Source organism: Ambystoma mexicanum, chromosome 4q (genome assembly GCF_040938575.1).
Source record: "Ambystoma mexicanum isolate Mex_15411 chromosome 4q, UKY_AmexF1_1, whole genome shotgun sequence".
Lineage (NCBI taxonomy): Eukaryota > Metazoa > Chordata > Amphibia > Caudata > Ambystomatidae > Ambystoma > Ambystoma mexicanum.
In genome coordinates this window covers 1,224,482,651-1,224,503,209 of record NC_090928.1, presented here as the reverse complement: position 1 = coordinate 1,224,503,209, position 20,559 = coordinate 1,224,482,651, and the positions used below count along the sequence as shown (strand labels likewise).

Below are 20,559 nucleotides of genomic sequence, written 5' to 3'. Positions count from 1 at the left end.
ATGTTGATATTAGTGCCATCAGCTCTGCCGCTTACACATACTAATGTGAGGCCAACCTTACTCTTGTTACGACTTCATACCCCCCCATCCTCGATGACCCATCAATGAACAATACCTCTCACCCCCTCTAGTGCATCCCCCTCAACGTGGAATATGTCATCATAGACTTCAGTGTATGTGGAGCAAACGGATCATTGCCATTGCTTGTGTATAGTGTATGCCTGGAGTGGAGCACATAATACACTTTTTCAGCAAAAGAAATGGTCATGTTTAATTTACTCATGTCTCTGCCCGTTATGTTCACTGGTGTGTTTCGGGAGTACAACAAAGCCGCTACTGTATAGAAGCTGGACATCGGCATCACGAATTTTAGTAAGCCAGGAACCATGAAGAGGAAAGTGAGAATTGTGTTGGAACAAGAATAAGCTGAAATCGTGGAGCTGCATGGCAAGGTTGTCTGGCTTGGAGTCAAGACTGATGCAGCCAAGGTCGGCTATTTATTCTGGAAAGGAGTGAACGTGCAAAGGATGAATCGTCTTTTGTTAAGGTGCAAAGAAAGAAACCAAGAGTGCCAAGTTCCTCATTTAAGACATTTAAAACCTACAAAATGGACCAAATCGTGGTCACCTGTCACGTGAACCAAGGATGAAAATAAGAGTCGAACTTGGAGCCCTGGAACACGATAGCGAGTTCCCGCACTCCCATGTATTCCCAGAAACAAGGATACTTTGCAAGGCCAAGGTCAAAGACCATCTTAAAGGCAGTGTAACGCTCACCTGATTCCCACGGAGTCGCAGGTCTGGCTTCGAGTGCTGGTGCTTCTTCAATGGTGAAGCGCAGGACCCTGAAGATGGACAGGAAGGGCCCCTCTACTCTGGCTTCTCTGGCTCGCAGGAATATTCCCCTGTGCGTGAAAAGGGAGTATTACCTACTGACTGAGTTATGCTCAAGCCTCCCACTCTCCTCCAGCCCTCCACGATACCCTTCCACGATTCCCCGTGAAGTCTCACCTTAGGGTCAAGAAGGATGAGCTCTCCATCCTGCTTCTGATGCAGGGGCGCGTTGAAACCCAGTTACTTCACTGGGTTGAGGATTGATGGGAGTTCAGGTAAACTTGACTATTCAGGTAAGGCGCTGTAAAAGTTCTGCTGCAAGTTCTAAAGTCCAAGCTTAATAATAATGTTCATTGTCTTGTTGCAGCAAGTGCTAATGCTTATGTCTTTTTTCCCCTTAGGGGCCGGGGTTCGGAATGCCGGAGATATGGCGCCGACCCGAAGTGAAACTTGCAGTTCCAGTAAATGACAGGTAAGCTCTGGATGAGCGCTCGGGTAATGTCTTTGCATTCGCTCATTCAATGTCTTTGTCTTTTTTCCCCATAGGGGCCGGGGTCCGGAGAATGCCTGGAAGCGGCAAGACCCGAAATGAAATGGGAATGACCCAACAGGTAAGTCTTAGAAGGAAACTGAGCTTTTCCTATTCCTTTCCTTCTCTCACCTTGTTCTTGTCTTTTTCTCTCTAGGCTCTGGGAAGTGGCTGTGGATCCGGATGATCGCTGCTGAAGACGGAGGCGTCCAGGATAGGTGAGTGAAATGCAGCGCTGCAGCGATCGTAGCGAAATGCTTTTAAAAATGATGTCTTCCTTTTCAGGATCGTCGGTGTGATGTCTCTGTGGTGCTGATTTAGCAGGTAAGGTCTTCTTTCTCTCCAATTCCTTCTTATCTCCTTTTGCAGGCGACCCAGGATGCTGACAGGCGTGGCTGAAGTCCAGATGCAGGAGCTGACACGGTGAGCGTCCAGCTGCGAGGAGCAGAACAACGCGAAGCGCGAGTTGCTGATCGGGTGTGGTTTAAATAGCTTTGGAAGAAGTTCCCAGTGTGTATCCTTCCACCGATCAGGTATGTATCCTTCCCCGACCACACCCGGGTGGAAAGTAGTCCCACAGGTAAAGTAGTTCCATTCAGGCCTCAAGAGGGCCTGGATGTAGCAGCATGGTCTGCATCAGGTAAGTGCACATTAAAACACTTGAACACATGTCTAGCTTTATGAGCCTGGCGCCTAAGGCACCAGGACAGGGGTCCAACATGAGCCTGGCGCCTAAGGCGCCAGGACTGCGTCCAAAGGGCCCCAGCTTGGGCCCGCTGGCACTCCCCTGGGGGAAATGATGCCTGCCTCTGGGGTTGCTGGATAGGACCTGGCTCCTTGGAGGTAGGCATCATGACAGGCAGAAGGCTTGGATGATGAGAGATGCTGGGCTAATTGGGTGAGGAGATAGAGTCAGGCCCATCCCCTTGCACCTGGGTGTGGGCTTACGTGCTGATAAATGCACCGAAAGTTCCAGACATGGCACACGCGTGCCAACCAATTGTAGTGGTCAATATAACGAAGGACCTTATAATTTGAAGACCATTGAGAAACTGTACTTCATGGTTTTGAAGATGACATGTTTTAGAGGTAGGCATATATTACCCACCTAAAATAAGAAAAATTACAGCCAAATAAAAAAAACACTCCCTTGGCAACTACTTTTTTGTAAAAGGTTTCTACTTAGATGGCCGTTATCCGATGACTATTGTTGTCAGCATGAGTAATTTCCCAATAGCTGTGTGGCTGCTACACAGGTTCACTATGGAAAAAATATAAGAAATTGGGAATGGCTTACTCAAATGTGCCAACTGACAGTGGGCAGCTAATCACAATCCTAGTCCCCATATAATGTCTACTTACAAGTTCCTCTTAAACCCATCCCGATGCCCAGTAGGTTTTCTATTATTTTCCACGTAGAATGACTTCACCTCTCGATGTGTTTTTAGTATAGAGTATATGTTGTGTACAAAAATCAAATTGAGCCATCCGCCCGTTGATGTTCGTTACAACTCCCCGTTTTTGATCATTGTTAATAAAACAGTATATTTTCCATCTTCCTGAGTTGGTTTGGTAATTTGGACTCAAGAGTTATTCTGTGAACCCATCCATTGCATGCACGTGCATGCCATAAGCTCATAGGCGTGCGATGGACATGCCAGGATTGCAACTAGGAACAGCAGCACTAGTGGACCACTACTGGTCCTACGGCACCCTCGTTTATACGCAGCTCCCACCGAACTGGAGTGGCTCATGTTCACTAATCACTTTACACAGTGCCACAAAGTCATGGAACATCCGGCCATTAATTAAGTGAATTCTAAGAAGCGTACTCGTCGCCCTTTGGCATTACAAAGAAAGAAGTGTGAGAATTATTTCTCACAGGAATTCTCATGGCAGAAATTCCCACCAAATATAGACTCTTTTTCAATTCTCTTTGTGCACCTGGTATACAGGGCATGCCAAATTCGAAATGGATTCAGATTACAAGGTGGGAGCTGCTGCAGCTGGCAAATGCCACTGAGAAATGACTACATTCTATTAAGGAGCAGGGCTGTTAGATTGACCACTCTCCAAAATAGTGACCACTCACTGCTATGGAAGTGGGTGTTTGAGTGAAAATATGAACAAGTTCCTGCATGTTCGTGCTGGCAAACAACATGCAATATGGCAGCTCGACTGACGCTATAACTGCCTTACATACTTTGCATACTACCATGGAAAAGGAGAGTGGTCCAGTGGTAAATGAAGATTGGCATCACCTGATGTTCTCCTGTGTGCCTGCCTGGATGGGCAACATTTTTAAAGGCGCTAGTTCCTGCCTTTGTTGTGTTACTCATAAGCCTTTGCAGCCTACAGTTAGTTTGGGGAAGAAAACAGCACCAGCACAAATGTTATCACATACTCTTAGTTGCATTGAGGCCACCCCCTCTCGATACATGCCCATACGCAGACAGATCCATAGAACAGCGAAAATAGGAACACTGCATGGTCAGAATTGAATGGCCGATTGGTTCTCCTGCCACTCGTTTCACCCCTGCACCAGACCCTGAGAATTATACGCAGCATTGGATGGACTGCAATGGAGATGGGGGAGTGTTGATTTATGACCTGCAAACCGGAGGAGTATGCAGCATGTTGAAGTAGCTTGAAGTGAGTGTTCAGGGCATGGGTACTAAAAGAGGTCTATGACAGTATGATAGCTGAATTGTTATTGGTTAATAAACTAACCAAAATGGGGGAATGTGATGGTGGAGGTAAGGCAGATGCAACGTCATGCACTGCCTCCCACACAAGAGCGGAAAAATAAAATAAGAATACTTGTATAGATACAATGCCAATCACAGACTACTTGATATCCAGCGTAGGGATTTCTAGTGGTGGAGAGAGCAGGTTGTAGGGGCAAGAGGTATGACAGGGAGGATGGAGTGCGCGGGGCACTAGCGAGAGTCTTATTTGGTAAGGTTGAAGGGCTGCGCATGTAGGCAATGTACAGATTTGAAGAGGGAGCAATTGTGCATGGAGCACCATCCCAAACAGAGGCGTAATGGGGGAATCATGGAAGGTTGAAGAGTAGTGACGGAGTATTAATAGAATGGAGCTGTAATCCAGCCTGGTGAGGGCATGGAGGGAAAGAGAGACTAAGGGCCTAATTCATGGAAACGTTTTATAATGGCAAAACCCCACTGGAAAACGTTCTGTGAATTAGGGCCTATGTGGAAGGGGCGGATTTTACAGATGCCGAAAAGGTTACGGCTGACGGCCTTAGAGATAGAAGTAATGAATTGCTGTTTATGCTGTCAAAGAGAACCCCATCTTGGCAAGCACTGTGGGAAGAGGCAAGGTGCTAGGAGCCGAGAGGGTAGGCTAGCCCAGCCCAGAACTACTCTAGATATTATTCTTATTACTGGTACTTTTACTTCTTTCTGTTACCTTTACTAATACAATCACTTATTCCACAGTAAATGAAGTCGGTCTTTCTGAAGCACCTGAAGGAGTCCTTTTGAGGAGTAATAGGAATTGTGGTTGACGCTGGCAGACCATCTTAGGAACAGCATTGTTCAACCAACTGACCCGATATTCCAGGGAGTCAGAAGATTGCTAGCGAACAGGCAGACAGCTGCTCAACACAAGAATGGATGCTCATTAGAATCGGTGGAGTTGTAGTGTCCTAAAAGTGAGCCAACACTAGCAACGAACGACACATGGTAGAAGCCAACCACCATGCTTATCAAAGCTGCAATGAGACTAAAGTTCTGGACCAACCTTGAGCTTGACAATCTTTGGGTTGGATAATTATGCTGAAATGCCATCTTTGTGGCTGTTGCAAAGAGATGATGCTTCAGCAGTACCCACATTTGCATTCAAATTTCCCATTCAGATTATAAGCACACTTGGAGAGAAAAAATGAACGCTGCTAAGAGCATTAAGGGGTGATGGAGAGAGAAAATGCAATGATGAGACCATTAGGGGCTGGGAGACAGTAGAATGGAAAATTGGCATACTGTCTGGGCATATTATCATGAACTGCAGTAATATTGCACATACTTTTCTATCACCACTTGCCCAGGCAACATTGGTCCATTTGACTATCGCTGAAAATCTGTGTCCAAAGTATCAGGCATCTTGCTAGATTAAACATACTTTGGCAGCGCATCACAGAACACCTGTGACTGTATTTTGTACAGTACATTATTCTGAGTACCTGTCCATGCCACTATCTTCCAACTACAGCTTCGGTCAAATGTACGTTATTACTGTTCATCCCATGTACCAGACAATCAGTCTAGTCCTTCTGTTAATTCTTTGCAAATGCTGTTGATTCCTGGCTCCTACTATGGAGTGAGGGTTAATCCCTTGCCCCAGCTATTTAACATCATCCTGCTGTTAATTCAACGGCCTGGCCTTTGAGTCAGTCCCTGCTGCTAATTTGATGTGCCCGCCTGTGAGACTGCTCCCGCTGTAAACTGGGTTCTTGGCATTGGGTCTGATCCTGCCATTATTCTTGAGATGATTTCTACAATGCCAATCACAGACTACACTGCCGCTTGCAACTTGGACACGTGCTACATTTCCCGGACAGAGGTCCAAAGACGCTTGACACCATAACATTAGTTTGCTTCTTTCTTAAAACATTTACTACTGTTTTCGATATTGCAAACATTCCGTACGCTTCTTTTAAGTTCCACATTAGTGCACTACCCTTAGCTCTTACTGCAGAAAATGTATCTTATGATGACATGTCACTGGGAGGCAATGCAGCAGATCTCTTCGCAAAGCGTCTCCAGGTTGATCCCACATTGTCCGTTTCCCCACACTTGGCACCAGCAGAACAGTGGGGGCACAAAAGAAGGGAATAACATCAGTACATTCCTATGAGCTGCTCCAAAACGGTTTTTAAAGATTCGCTCTTTAAAAAAAATAAAAAAAACATTTTGATCCACTCATAAGAATGAATGGACGTTAATCACGTGTGCCCCACTGTTCTGCTGGAGCCAGAAGACAAACGTGTGGGGAAAGGGGCAATCTGAGAGAAACCTGGACGCATGACACTATCAACTATCAAGAAGAACATACTCAATAAGATATAACCAAAAACCAATAGTGGCAGCAATACAAGGATTCAATTTAAAATATGGCAGACTACCCACTATTCCTTTAAAAGCATTCTATATACAAAAGAGATTCCTGCAAATAAGCTATGCTCCACCTCATAGACAAATTGAGTTAATATACTGGAAACCAGTTTGAAGGAACGCAATTAATGTCCTTTAACAAAAATAAGACTCGAATTTGGACTAACTTCATTAAGAACTTTAGTTGAACGGAGAAAGAGAATGAATTAGATTAAAGAATCCATTTTGGCATTCACATTTATCAGTATATCAAATGAATTCTGTGCAGCAAAAAAAATATCGCGTATGTAAGTGCTATGGAGTTCCCTTTACTACACTTTCCCATAGGGTTTTGCTCAGAACAAAAAAAAAAAGAGATCACATTTAAAATCGGCCAACGCAGAGAACACGCAGCTTAGTATGCACTACGCATTTGAGGAAAAGAGATTTCAAATTCTGAGTTTTTTTGACATAAAACCTACACATGAAGTGCGTATTTGTCATATCTTTCGCGAATACATGTAATTTCCCTCATCAGAAGGAGGTTAACCCTGAATCTCAAAATTGCAAATCTACGTCGAGGGGTCGGAAACTGGATCAAATATGGAGCTTTCATACCTAACCTTTCATGTTCAGACAGAAGATGCATAAAGAGTTTATATTTCTTGATATTTTGGCAAGTGCCGCACCAATCACTTTCCCCAAAGGTTTTTTTTTCCGACACTCAAGATTATGCATGATTGTATTCAATTATACTCCACTGGCTCTTAGTAATTATTCACATTTTAATAAAAGAGTTTGTCCCCTCTGCGACCAACAATTAAAATCTTCATAAAGAGAATTTGAAGGCGGAAGCAAAATGTTCTTACACAAAAGAGCATTTACCAGGTTAGTCTCATGTTCAATTAAACTAACCTAAGTCAAAGCGGATAATGGATGTCAGGACCCCAGTAGGTAAGGAAAATACATTTCTCCATAGAAATCCCTCTACAGGAGACAGATCAAGATCATATAGAAGATGGTAGGTTTCAAGACTGGAGATGAACTTTCCCCTTCAGATAGCTTAATTACTGGTAACAGGGACTGCTGTAATCGTGAAGCTGAGGCATTTCAGTTCGCCAACTATCTCCAGCTTCTGGTTGCCCAAGTTATATTTTGGCGTTTTCCTTCCTGGCGTAAAGTGTATGATTTTTTTTGTTGTTGTACTGTTAGCGAACGCGCTGGCGCGGAAGGGTTGGGGCCAGTCTGCAGCAGAACACGGCCACTTCCCTTAGCCGCTCTTTCTAAACCCATACCTGCGCCGCTGTGTACCACTAGATTCTCCACATCGATATATCGTCCATCAGGTGGACCACTTTGGCTCATTACAAGCCTCTGGGCTACATAGAGGGAAGGCATGGAGACAACTAAGTTGGAAAGTCATAGAATTGCGTCAACCAAGTTACCTATAACAAGGGAAGAGACAGGGGCCAATAAAGGTGGACTCTCAGTTACCACACCATACAACACCTATAACACCAGCTAGCCCAAAGAAAAAGAAACAAACAAATTACAGCATAGAGCAGACCAACCACCAACAGCAGGTCATGGGGACTCTCAAAGTTTGCCTGCTGAATACCTGGTCCCTCAGCGGACACTCAGAGAATATCCATGACCTTATTATGGAAGAGAAGCTAGACATATCCCTTACAGAAACATGGCTTAAAGAGCCTATTGGGCCGGTATACAATAAAGCAGTCCCTGAAGGATACACTTTATACCATCAGAACAGGGATAAATGGGTAGGAGGTGGGGTAGCCCTTATTGCAAGAGAATCATTTAGCCTTTTTAAAGCCTCAATGTCCTGCACTGGCTGTGAAACCCTCCACCCTAAATACTCCCCAACCCCTAGAGTGTGCATTAATTTTATTGTACTTTATAGACCTCCCTCTCTTGTTTCAGACTTTAGTTGTGAGATTACCCAGCAACTTAACGCACTGAAATCTATTAACTCGCCCTCAATCTTGGTCGGTGATCTCAACAGATTGTCATCTGGATAAAGAGGCCATCAGCCTCGAAAAGTCCTTTAAAAACATTGACTTTTCAGTCCAGAATAATGAACCTACCACCATGAAGGGCAATCAGTTAGACTGGGTTGTAACACAACCTTACTATTCAGAACATATTAACCCAGCCGTGCATTTGGTCGGATCACTTCAAAGTTATGTTTGAGATCTGTCTACCAGAAGCACCCAGTCATAAACATAGCCCTCACATTAGTACCAAGAGCAGAAATTTTAAAAATATAGGTCCAGAACAGCTAGAACCCTGCCTTCGCCAAATAGGCGAATGCTTTCAAACAGGGGACTCATGCGAGCAACTGCTACAACACTATACCAATCATATATCAGAGATGGTAAATCAATATGCCCTTCTTAAATCCAAAATAGTCAGAAAAACCAGCAACCATCAAAGTTGGTTTAAGAGCACACTTCAGGACCTCAAGATAGAGAAACGCCAACTAGAAAGAATCTGGCAAGTATAGAAACTGCATTAAAAAGGCCGAAGCTGAATACTAAAATAAGTAGATTGAGGCCGCACCTAATGCTGCCAGTAAGCTTTTTGATATTCTTAAATCTTACGAGAAACCGAAATCCATGCCCCCACCCCCATATATTCCAACGCAGGAGGACTGCGAAATCGTAAAAAAAGCCTTTGAAAACAAAACTCAAAAAGCCAGAGAAGCCATCATTCTGGCCAGAAAAACCGCTAAGGATTTTCATCTTCATAATGAGGCCAACTTACAGCCCTATGAATTGGAGAACTTTAATTTTCAACCAATCTCGGAGGCTGAGATGGTGAAGGTGCTAGCCAAGATGAAACCATCCTCTTGTGCTGAAAACGTAATCCCTCCCAAAATGATCGTGGAAAACGAAGAACTGTTTGCCCCAGTGTTATCTAAGATAATCAATGCATCCTTCCATGATGGTAAGACTCCTACAGCCATAAAAAAGGTGACCATTACACCACTGTTAGAAAATCAGGCCTGGATCCCAAGGACCCTAATAAAATGTGCCCCATTACTAACACCAATTTTGTACTAAAAATCATGGACAAAATCGCCACGGGACAACTGCAGGCACATGTGGAAGCCAACACTATCCTGCATGAGCAACAGTAGGGTTTCCATGCTACCCACAGCACGGAAACTGCAATGTTGGATCTTCAAACACGCATGCTTTCTATAGTAGACAAGGGCAAAACAGGGATCCTAATGCTTTTGGATCCAAGTGCTGCATTTGACCTTGTTGATCACTCTCTGTTACAACAAGTTCTGGAGAAAACAGCAAGGATGTTCCAAGGCAGCCTTGGCATGGTTAGCTTCCTTCCTCACAGACCGTGTAGCCAGAATACACTGGGAAGAGATGTTCTCCACATCTACCCCTAAAGGTGCAGGTGTACCACAGGGTGCTAGTATTTCCCCTCTGCTCTTTAACTTCTTTATGAAATATCTATGTGTACTTCTAGAATCCATCGGCGTCCATTTTACTAACTATGCCGATGATACACAGCTAGTGTTCGAGCTTGAGGGAGAATATCAACTAGATAAGGAAAAGATTACAACCATCTACAATCTGATAGACAAATGGATGGAAGATAATTGGATGCGCTTGAACAGTAAAAAAAACTGAGCTTATGATTTTTGGCTCTGGTCAAGCAAGGGGTAAACTTGGCAAAGAATTCGAAGAGTTTACCATTAAAGACTCATGCATTAAGGTGGTCTCTCAAGTTAAAACACTTGGGATGATGCTGGCGGCATCCTTGGGATCAGAATCCCAGGCAAACTATCTTCATAAAAATAATGCATATTCTATTAGACTATTGAGAGCTATATGCCCTTTTCTGACAGAAAATAATGCGGCCACAATAGCCAGGGCCATTATACTGGCACGTTTAGACTATGGTAATTCACTGCTGCTGGGAGCTTCCAAAACATCCATCAGTAAATGCCAGATAATGGGGAAAAATGCAGTCCGGGTCGTGAAAAGGATTGATAGAAGAAGCCATGTGACGGAGGCTAGAAGATCCCTCCACTGGCTTAGAGTTGAGGAGAGAATTCTCTTTAAGTCCATGACTCTAGTGCACAGATGTCTATATGGAGCGGGCCCATCCTACCGTAGAGCCAAATTCACACGATACATCCCTAATAGGGCCCTAAGATCTCAAACATCTGGCAAGCTACAGATGCCCCAGACATCCCGAACTACAGGTGCTGGGAAATCTTTTCCGGTTCGAGCAGCTCAGCAGTGGAACAATCTCCCAGGTACCCTTAGAGCAGAGCCAAATCTGTTAATCTTTAGGAAAAATCTGAAGACTCATCTCTTCAAATATTGTGCCACTCCTAGTTTCCACCTATCGTTCTGCCTAACTCTAACCGGTCTCTCTGCGCCCTGATGCCTGCGGGCTACCGACGCATTACAAACAAACAAATAAAATAAATGACTAGGTCATTAATGTGAGAGTATGTCTGAAATGCGGTCAGGTTTGGAGTTCTTTTGTGTGGAGTCAAGTAACATAACATCATCAGCATAAGAAATCCAAAGCAACTTAATCCTGTTCACTTTCGGAAAATAAAGGTCGAATTTGCTAAAGCGTCGCCCATAGCTGCGAAGCTGCAGAGCGAAGGCCGTGAGGAAAGGCAAGCTCTACTCTTTGCAGCTACGCTGCGAGCTGCTATCAGGACGCCGTACCAGGAAACAGCTACTACCAGGTCTGTAACCATGGATGTGCCGCCCTGTAATAATGATTGCACCACTGCCTGCCCCATGGCTGCGCTACCTGTAACCTTTGATGTACCACCCTGTAATAATGACTGCACCACTGCCTGCCCCATGGCTGCGCTACCTGTAACCTTTGATGTACCACCCTGTTATAATGATTGCACCACTGACTTCCCCATGGCTGCGCTACCTGTAACCCTTGATGTGCCGCCCTGTAATATTGACTGCACCATTAATAGCGCCTCCGCTACCCAGCACCTCACCTAGGCCTGCGTTCACCAAGGTTCTACCCTGCTCACCTGGTAGTCCCCCTCAAGCCAAGCCCTCTGCCCCATTCCTCATAACCAACCACCCCGGTACCCCCCCTCTGTTCCACACCTAAAATGTGCCCTTGTGAATTCCAGATCTCTACCAGCACATGGCCTGGATTTTCACGACCTCATTAACCACAGCAACCTTGACTTGCTATTCCTTAGTGAAACATGGTTAACTGATGTCTCAGGACCTGCCCTTGCCTTAGCAATCCCTCCTGGGTACATTATTTACAGACAGACCGCTCTTCCCACAGAGTCGTTCTCAAGGCTGTACCAAATTACACATTAATTTGGTGTATACATTTTATATACCTTTTTTATGAGATTTATATAATGGAGTTTATTTGATCATATTTTGACTTTGTTAAATTTTGTAGTACATATATCAGTAAGCCCTATTGTATAACATAGAAAAACTGCTTATTTATATGGATCAAAAAGTTTTGGACTGCAACACTAATTTAAGGTTTCAATTTATGTTTTTTTCTTTGAAACTGGAATTTATTTGCTTGAATATGGCGTGATTTTCCCATCATCCTATCCTGACATGTGACACTTTATGATATGGTTTTTATATAAAAAAAAACGTATATAAAATGTATACACAAAATGAATGTGTAATTTGGTACAGCCTTGAGAACGACCTGAGGTCGAAACACGTGTCGGCTGTGTGTTTGCATGAAGAAATAAACCCATTCATTTTTTAGATACCTTATGCCAATTGACTATTTGATTGACTTGGAAAGAATCTATGGATAAGGATGTTGGACTTGTAAAATAATAATTTTTGTTACTAAAGCAAAAGTGTATGGTTTGAGCGCAAGATATCCACCTGAACCACGATATATTTTCTATCACCACTGTCACCTTCCTACTGAAAATTCTGGATAAAGCAGCCTACCTGCAAATTCAGAAATTCTGACAGGGCAACCATCTCCTTGGTCTTAGACAATCAGGGTTCAGGCCACGTCATGGAACCGAAACGGCTCTCCTTGACCTCAAAAGCCAAATTGATGACCTTAGAGATTCAGGAAAACCTACGCTCCTCTTGCTCCTCCATCTGTCGGCTGCCTTTGATTTGGTCAACCACAAAACTCTATACCTGCATCTATCGTCAATAGCCAACTTCTGTGATAATGCCTGCAAATGGATAGATTCATTTTTAAAAGACAGAGCTATGATGGTCTTCTCTGACTCTTCCTGTGCTGACCCTAGCACCATCAAGTGTGGGGTCCCGCAAAGCTCTTTCACGACCCCTACCCTTTACAACCTCTTCACGAGGCCCCCGTTTAAGATCCTTGACTCCCTGGGCATCTCATACGCAAACTATGCTGATGACACCCAGGTACTGATCCCCCTCTCAGGCGACTACGCATCTGACCAGAATACCCTGAACTCAATCTACTCAACAATTCAAACGTGGATGGCAGAAAACTGGTTCTGCCTTAATAGTGACAAAACTGAGCTTCTGCTGGTTGGGTCGCCATCCACCCTGAATAAGTTGAGCAACCAATATTCCTCCTTCGTCATTGATAATATTCCTATCACTTTATCACACTCCATCAAAACCCTTGGTGTCTTTCTAGAACCTGATATGACCATGAACAGACAGGTTAATGCAATAGCCTCTACATCTGCTTATTATTCCAAACTTATCAATGCTATCCGATCCTTCTTGTCCCAACAAAACTGCCTCACTATCGCCAGGGCCATCATTGGCTCTAGGCTTGATTACTGCAATGCCTTATTCATTGGTACCTCCGCCAAGAATATTGCCAAACTCCAAATTGTCCAAAATAACACACTCCGAGCCACTAAGGGCCTCTCACGCAAAGAACACATCTCTGAACTTAGAAGACAAGTCCACTGGCTTCCAGTTAAACAAAGAATCATCTTCAAAGCCTTGGCCCTGACACACAAATGTCTCTATGACCTTGCTTCTCCTCAACTAGCACAAATGATTGCCAAACCATCCACCTACAAACCATCCAGATCCCAGTACACAAACCTATTGTCTGTTCCCAGAACACGCAAAGCCCGTGCGGGTGGCTCCAGCTTCCCTTCAGTTGCCCCCACCCTGTGGAATGCATTACCCTCCCACCTCAGAGTTATTGACTCCCACTCCGTTTTCCGTAAAGCCATCAAGAACAACCTCTTTGTTTGAGTTGTGTCAACCTGTGATTTACTGTACCTTGTAACTACCCATGTAAACAAGTTCTCATTTGGGTGGCTTCTTTGTAACCCTTAAGTAAGCCTCCTTAAGCTCTGATTCAGCGCCTCGATGCCTGCGGGCTGCAGCGCTCTCTACAAATACAAATAAATAGCTGATGTATACAACTTTAAAAGACTGGGTGCTAAAATACATCCTTATGACAGACCCCTATGAGTTATGATTTCTCTTGACATATGACGTTACATAAAACTCAAAATAAGATTACATTTGCAAGTAAACTAATATGTTAATTTAGTTATTTGGGAGATCCCAATGATTCAACTTTGGCTAAAGCAGGTTTCTGGCGACTTGTTGAAAACAAGCGACAGGTCAATACTTGCCATAAAAACCAAGGGGCATTTTTTTTCTGTGCTTGTTTTTGTTGTTGATCAATGATATAACTATTCAGATTAGTGCCCACTCCTCTACGGAAACTGTTTTTTTCAGAATGCCAAAAGCATTAGCCCACTGGTTAAAATCCTAAAGGATAAGTGTCAAGAAAAATATTGCGTCTGCATCCAACAGGGCTACTGGCCTATAGTTCATGGGATCTAGTTTGCCGTCCTTCTTGAAAATTGGAACGACGTGCAAGATCTTCCACGAGCTCGGGATGAACTTTTCTTTCAGTATATTTCGGATATTGGCCCATATTATTGGTTAAATTTTTAAATATGCTATTACAAAGGCCATTTAGCCCTGAATCTCATGAGTTACTAATCTTTTTAACCGCGGTTAAGACATCATCTACATCAACGGTCAATAGCCAAGAATCGTCATTGGGTCCCAAAACGAACCATTAGGTGGTGTGCGATAAAGGTTTGTATAATTTACCCAAACTGCTTCAAAGATATTATTTTCTAGTATAACTGTTTGGTTAACGTCCATAGTGTTAACCATTTTCCAAAGCGTAACATCTGATTTTTTAATGATACACTCCAGTATAATTTCATCATTCTTGAGGAGTTTTCTGTGTAATGCTCTCAGTGGGTTTTATATGCGAATAGCCTCTTTTCTGAAAATGAAAGTAGCAAAAGAAAATGGCTTATTGTGGTGATCAAGGAAAACAAGTGATGATCCAAGTATATGGATGGAATTCACACAAGAAATTCCTGTACAATATTGGTATACACATTATTTGAAGAAGCAATCGAGCAGGACGACATACGTTGCACATGAAGAAAGAAAAGAGTAACAAGCAAAAAATATAAAATATTAAAATATGTCAAAGAAAAGTCTAGCAAAGGAACGTATTATGGTACAGATCAAAATGGGGCTGTGGCACCTTCAAGAAAAAAAAATCCATAAGAGTCTTTGTAGGACATACAAGTATTTTAGATTGAACTGATGCACACAAGAGAAGTAACTGCCCCAATGAAAAAGGACATCGAGTGCTGCTATGAATATAGAATTTGCAAGAAGGTTAGGTCATTTGAAACAACCAGATATTGGGTTTTACACGATCAGGTTTTAGCAGGGAAACGATGACATGAATTTACAAAATGTGTATAAAATCTGGCATTTGCATTTATTCCGACAGGTCTTTTCGGAAAGATGCATGAAAGGGGATTGCATGTTATTAGTGTTGACACCATGCACGTCTTTAAAACGTATTGTGAGGATTTAGAATGACAGACTACGAGACAAGTTATCTCAAGCAAGTACAAGAGATATTATATCATTCCTTCCTTATTTTTATGAGCAGCTTCTTGGAGGGTTACAAGGGCATGTGCACAATGTGAACAGTGAAAGTGAAATCATCATCTCTGTTGTGATGCAGTGCAGGCAGGGATAGAAAGACGTTTATATAGCGCACAAAACCAAGATGTATCTAGGCGCTTATACTTGAGCGATTGGTTACAGTGCTTCGGGTTACAGAAAGGAAGCACAAGAGGTGCTTACATCAACGAGGAATGTACAGAAGTAATACATCACGCGCACAGTGCAGAAAACGAGGTCAGATGCGCAAATACATGGTGCCTAACCCCATATTGCAGGGCAGCAGCAGCGTACAAATGCAAAAGTCAATTAGGCGGCAGGTGAATATAATAATTTGTTCTTTGTGCCATTTTCTTTAAAGATGGCAGAGCAATGAGTGCCATTTGCTGTTATTCTGTTTTGTGGCAGGTTGACAGAGCTGAACAATATCAAGTTCCCCCTTCTTCGTGAGTAGAGGGAGGTATAAAGTTTGAAACAATTAGCTGTCTTTACTGTACCAAAGGTAATATTTGTGTCCACAACAGAGGGTGAAACGGGGAGCCGAGTTGTCCCTGCAATGACTGAAACTTGTGATCTGCAGATTAGGCATATATTTCTGAACCACTCTGAAAGACCCTTTAGTTGTGAATCTGTGAAGATTGCACAGATCTCTCACCTATATTACGTGGACAACTAGCAGACTACAGAGTTTGTTTTCCTTTGATAGAAATGTACGTTGCGTGCAGGTCTTTGTACCAGGGCCTATATGCCATTTAGCAGTTTGTCTGGAATTAGAACTGGCCTGTAGATTACAAACAAATCTCTGCAGCAGGGACATAAACCCGCCGAGTCATCAGGCTGTATGACGTGTTAAAAGATCCCCTTGAAAAACAGAGGTCCGATGTGCCTGGGAGCAACATTTGGGGAAGAGTTGTATATTATACCTGGGACACGCCCACATTACGGGAAATGTGCACACACTAGAAGAACAACCATGAGTTATACAAGTCCCCCATATACAGCGGGGCAACAATCTGGTGTAACCACTCAAGACTGTAAACGTAGCAAAACAGCATGATTTGCTGTTACATTTTAAACAATGCTATTAATACTTTGACACTTTGCCTTTACTCCCCTGCCCTTATCCCGTTGTCACCTTCGGTCCATCATCCGTCCGGAGTTCGACAACATGTCCCTAAATTTAATTACTGACCCCCTTTATCTGGTAAACACAGAACCGATCCTAATCTTTCTCTGGGCGCAGCACCAGTAGTCATGATCACACCATGGGTGCAGGCAGTGCTTTAAGTGTGCCTGGACCCAGCAGTCTCCAAAAAGTGAGGATAAGCCAGGCCCCGTCCCACCACAACAATGGCGGGAAACTTTATACCGTGCCACAGCCGTGACTGGAGATGCGCCTGCCATTAAGTCAGGCAAGCTAACAAAGTGCCAGCCAGCCACAGCGACGCTCTAGCTGGCACTGCTGTCAGTCACTGTAAATTCCTCTGGTAATCCCTCGCGTGAGGGGACGCACAGGTGTCTTTAACCCTCAGCAAACCTTGGAATTCCTTTACCTATTTCTGGGTTTTATAAAAGATGGCTTGAAAAGTACACAATTCAAGACATCTTTTATGAAGCTTTGCTGACGGACAAAGACGCTTCCGGCTTTGTCCATCGGCAAAACTTTATAAAAGATGGCTTGAATTGTGTACTTTTCAAGCCATCTTTCATAAACAGAGAAATGTTTAAAAAAGATGGCTTGAAAAGTACACAAACCATAAACTATGCTTTGAGTGCATACCAAACTATGGTTTGTGTACTTTTCAAGCCATCTTTTATAAACACAGAAATAGGTTACATATTTCTGTTTATTAAGATGGCTTGCATACTATAGGTTTGCATGTAATATATATATATATATATATATATATACACCCACATATATGTAAAAGCTCACATGCATTTATATATTTGTATACCTTACTAAGCTTTGTGTACGTTTTAGGCCACGCCCATCCCACGCCCCCTCGAGTTCTTACCCCACTTAAATCCCTGGGTACAGCCAGGCTGGTTCATAATAGTTTTTGGCTCCTGTCCCTGGATCCATCTGTCGCTAGGCGTAGAGCCAGCGCTCACCCAACGGAAGCTGCAGATTACCCGCATGTACACAGCCTAACCCCCCTCTGCTTGTGGGCCGTACCCCTGCGCTCAGGTGGCCTTCAGCTGGGACCCTGCGCTCGCACTCTTTAGTGCAGTTCATTCTCCCTCTAGTCTCCTCCTTGCACCCCACCCCAGCAGTGCTGTGGCCCCCGCCTCCCGAGCACTGCTGAACTCACCCTCCCGCATCCCTCTGCTCTGCAGAGTCACGCTCCCAGCGCCCCTGGGGAGGACGCTCCTCAGAACCCGCAGCAGCACTGCCGCCGCCATGCTGCTACAGGCGCGCGACCTTCAGACAGCGCCCGCACTTCCGCTTCCGGGTCAGGCAGGCAAGCGCCAGACACAGTGCTGAAGAGCTGGGGAGCCGGCTTTCCTACAAGTGTCCGGCACACTGGCACTGAAAGACCAACAGTGTCGATTCAGGAAAGCTGTACAAACCCATTCGCTCTTAATATTAAAATTGCGAGCTCGTTTGATGGTTAAAAGAAGTGACGCACGTAGAGGCGTCAGGGCCTTTCAACCTTCTCGGTTCAAACCACCTAGGCTGACCAGACGTGTGTCCCGGTGATCTGTCCCCCTTTCTCAACATCATGTGCCCATTGAAAACTGCAGTGGTCCCGGTTTTTAGTAGTCGTCTTTATAGCTGACGGGCATGAATGCACAATCTGACACAGAAGATAGGCTGCATTTTACAACTTAAGATAGTGTTAGTGTGTGATAAATTAATTATAATATGTGTTTAGTTGAACAGTAACACTAATCCCCCTTCTCCAACCTCTACGGAAGTGTAGTGCCTGGACAGCCATTTTCAAGAGTTGGTCCTACTTTTATTATAGCAGCTGCCCCCGTGTTGGCAGTCATATGGCACAGCAGCAGCAGCTTCTATAACTTGATAACATAACATGCGGTTTGCAGCGTGCACCTGACAGGCTGCTTTTACAAGCACTCTCTGGTTATCCCTTAGACTTACTCTAGTTTAGTATGCATTAAACCCATGCAGATAATTTAGACAAAGAACGATTCATATTTTAGCACACCTCTGTGTCTCCGATTGCTTTTTCATCTGCAGCGAAAGAGACCCACAAACCTTACATGCCAACCCTTCCGATTTAGGAGGCAGACTCCCGATTTTTCGATAAAAAGTATTGCTCTTTTTTTTTTACTTACTCCCATGATTAAAGTGCCAATGCAATCCTATGTGTTGTGTACGTGGTACACGCAACGCGCATGCGCGGCCCGCGAGCCGGCGCATGCGCGCTAGTTAATAAAGGCGACGCCCGGCGGCAGTTCGCGCGGGAGCGCCGGAACAGGCGGACGTCTCCAGTGTCTGTTCTTGCGCGATCCACCTGCGCGCAGGGCCCAGATCTAGGAGGGTCCCGCACACCACCACAGTGGGCCCTCTGACCGTCACACGTGGCGACAGTGGTTGCGGCCCGACAGGGTGCTCGTGCGCCACTCGCCAACGGCGTCAGGAGTCACCAGTGAACAATTTTTGAAACGCCCACAGTCCTGCAGGCGCAAGACTGTGGCAACCAAGAAGAAAGAAGGGGATTTCGCACCCAACCCTACCACGAGGCCGAAACAAGCCATCTTCTCCCGAGACAGGCAACTGTGAGTACGGGGCACTGAAATGGGTGAAGGTGCCGACGATGAGGGTGCTGCAGCCCCAATCCCCCGCAGAGCTCGCAGCTCCTTGGCCCCATGCCGGAATTCGATGCCACTGGCCCCCCATCCAAACTATGCCCGAGGTGGCTATTGTGGGTCAAGAGACTGGACATGTTCTTTAGGGCATCTGGGGTAGTCGATGATGACGAAAAGATTGCAACCATGATCTATTCGGCAGGCGCAGAAGTCCACAAGATCTACGACTCCCTCGTCATCCCCGCGGTCACATACAACGCGGTCAAGCAGGCACTCAAAGACCACTTCCTACCCATGGCCAATATAGACTTTGACAGGTTTGTCATGGGCGCCGAGAGACAACTGGACGATGAGCCCCTAGACAAATTCTGCGCCCGCCTGAGACACCTGGCAACCTCCTTCAGATGGGCCGACGAGGAGGAAATGGTCCGTAACCAACTACTGCAGGGGTGCAGCTCCGGAAAACTTCGGAGGCAAGTATTGAGGGAGCCTGGCCTGACCCTCCAACAGATTCTAGACCTGGGCAGAGCACATGAGCTAGCAGAGGCCAGAGGCGCGAAAATGGACGCTGCATCGCGACCAGGACACAACGAAGAGGCGTTCGCAGTAGGGCGGTCGGCTGCGGGTAGGTCGAGATGGGCGCCGAAAAGGCCTGACACCACGTCCACACCAAGCAACGCCCCATCGTGCTCGAACTGTGGGTATTACCTCCCCCACAGTGGTGACTGCCCGGCGAAGTCAAAGACATGCGCCCGGTGCGGTACACCGGGTCATTTTGCCAGAGTGTGCCGTGCGGCTTCCCCGGTTGCAGCAGTGAGAGGACCAGAGAGAGTGGGGCGAGGAGGTACCCGCAGAGTGAGAGGCATCTCCTCGATTGATCAGGGCCTGCAAGACTTAGACCTCGCGGAAGAAGAAGAGGAGGAGGAAGAAGTCTTCTTCATCTCCAGCATCGCGGAAGGTCCTAGCACGAGGCGCCAACCCACGTGCACTGTCAACATCAATGACATTCCTACCCCCATCCTCATTGACACCGGAGCTTCAGTCTGCGTGCTAGCCACCAAACATTATGTAGCCCTGCCAGGCCCACCAGAACTGTCGACATCCACAGCAAGGATATATGCATTCGGTGGGGACACCCCCTTACCCATCCAGGGTGCGTTTGTTGCCCCGGTCTCTCATGGGCGAAACTCCATCAAAGAAGGAAAACACAAGAGAACTGTGAGGTGGGAATGCACAGCTAATGTAAATCAGGATAATTGATGTGGAGTAGAAGCACACCAAAGGTGTTAGTTCACACTATTAAA

General features: G+C 45.1%; 1 protein-coding gene across 1 annotated transcript in view; it reads right to left on the bottom strand.

The window, feature by feature from the left end:
• The window catches only part of MRPS18A (mitochondrial ribosomal protein S18A), a 317,122-nt gene extending 299,055 nt beyond the window's left edge, over positions 1 to 18,067 (bottom strand). The window contains exon 1 of the mRNA XM_069608774.1: positions 17,794 to 18,067. Within this exon, the coding sequence (XP_069464875.1) occupies positions 17,794 to 17,884 (91 nt within the window). The 5' untranslated portion in view covers positions 17,885 to 18,067. The remainder of the gene's footprint in view (positions 1 to 17,793) is intronic.
• Between the last annotated feature and the right edge of the window lie 2,492 nt (positions 18,068 to 20,559).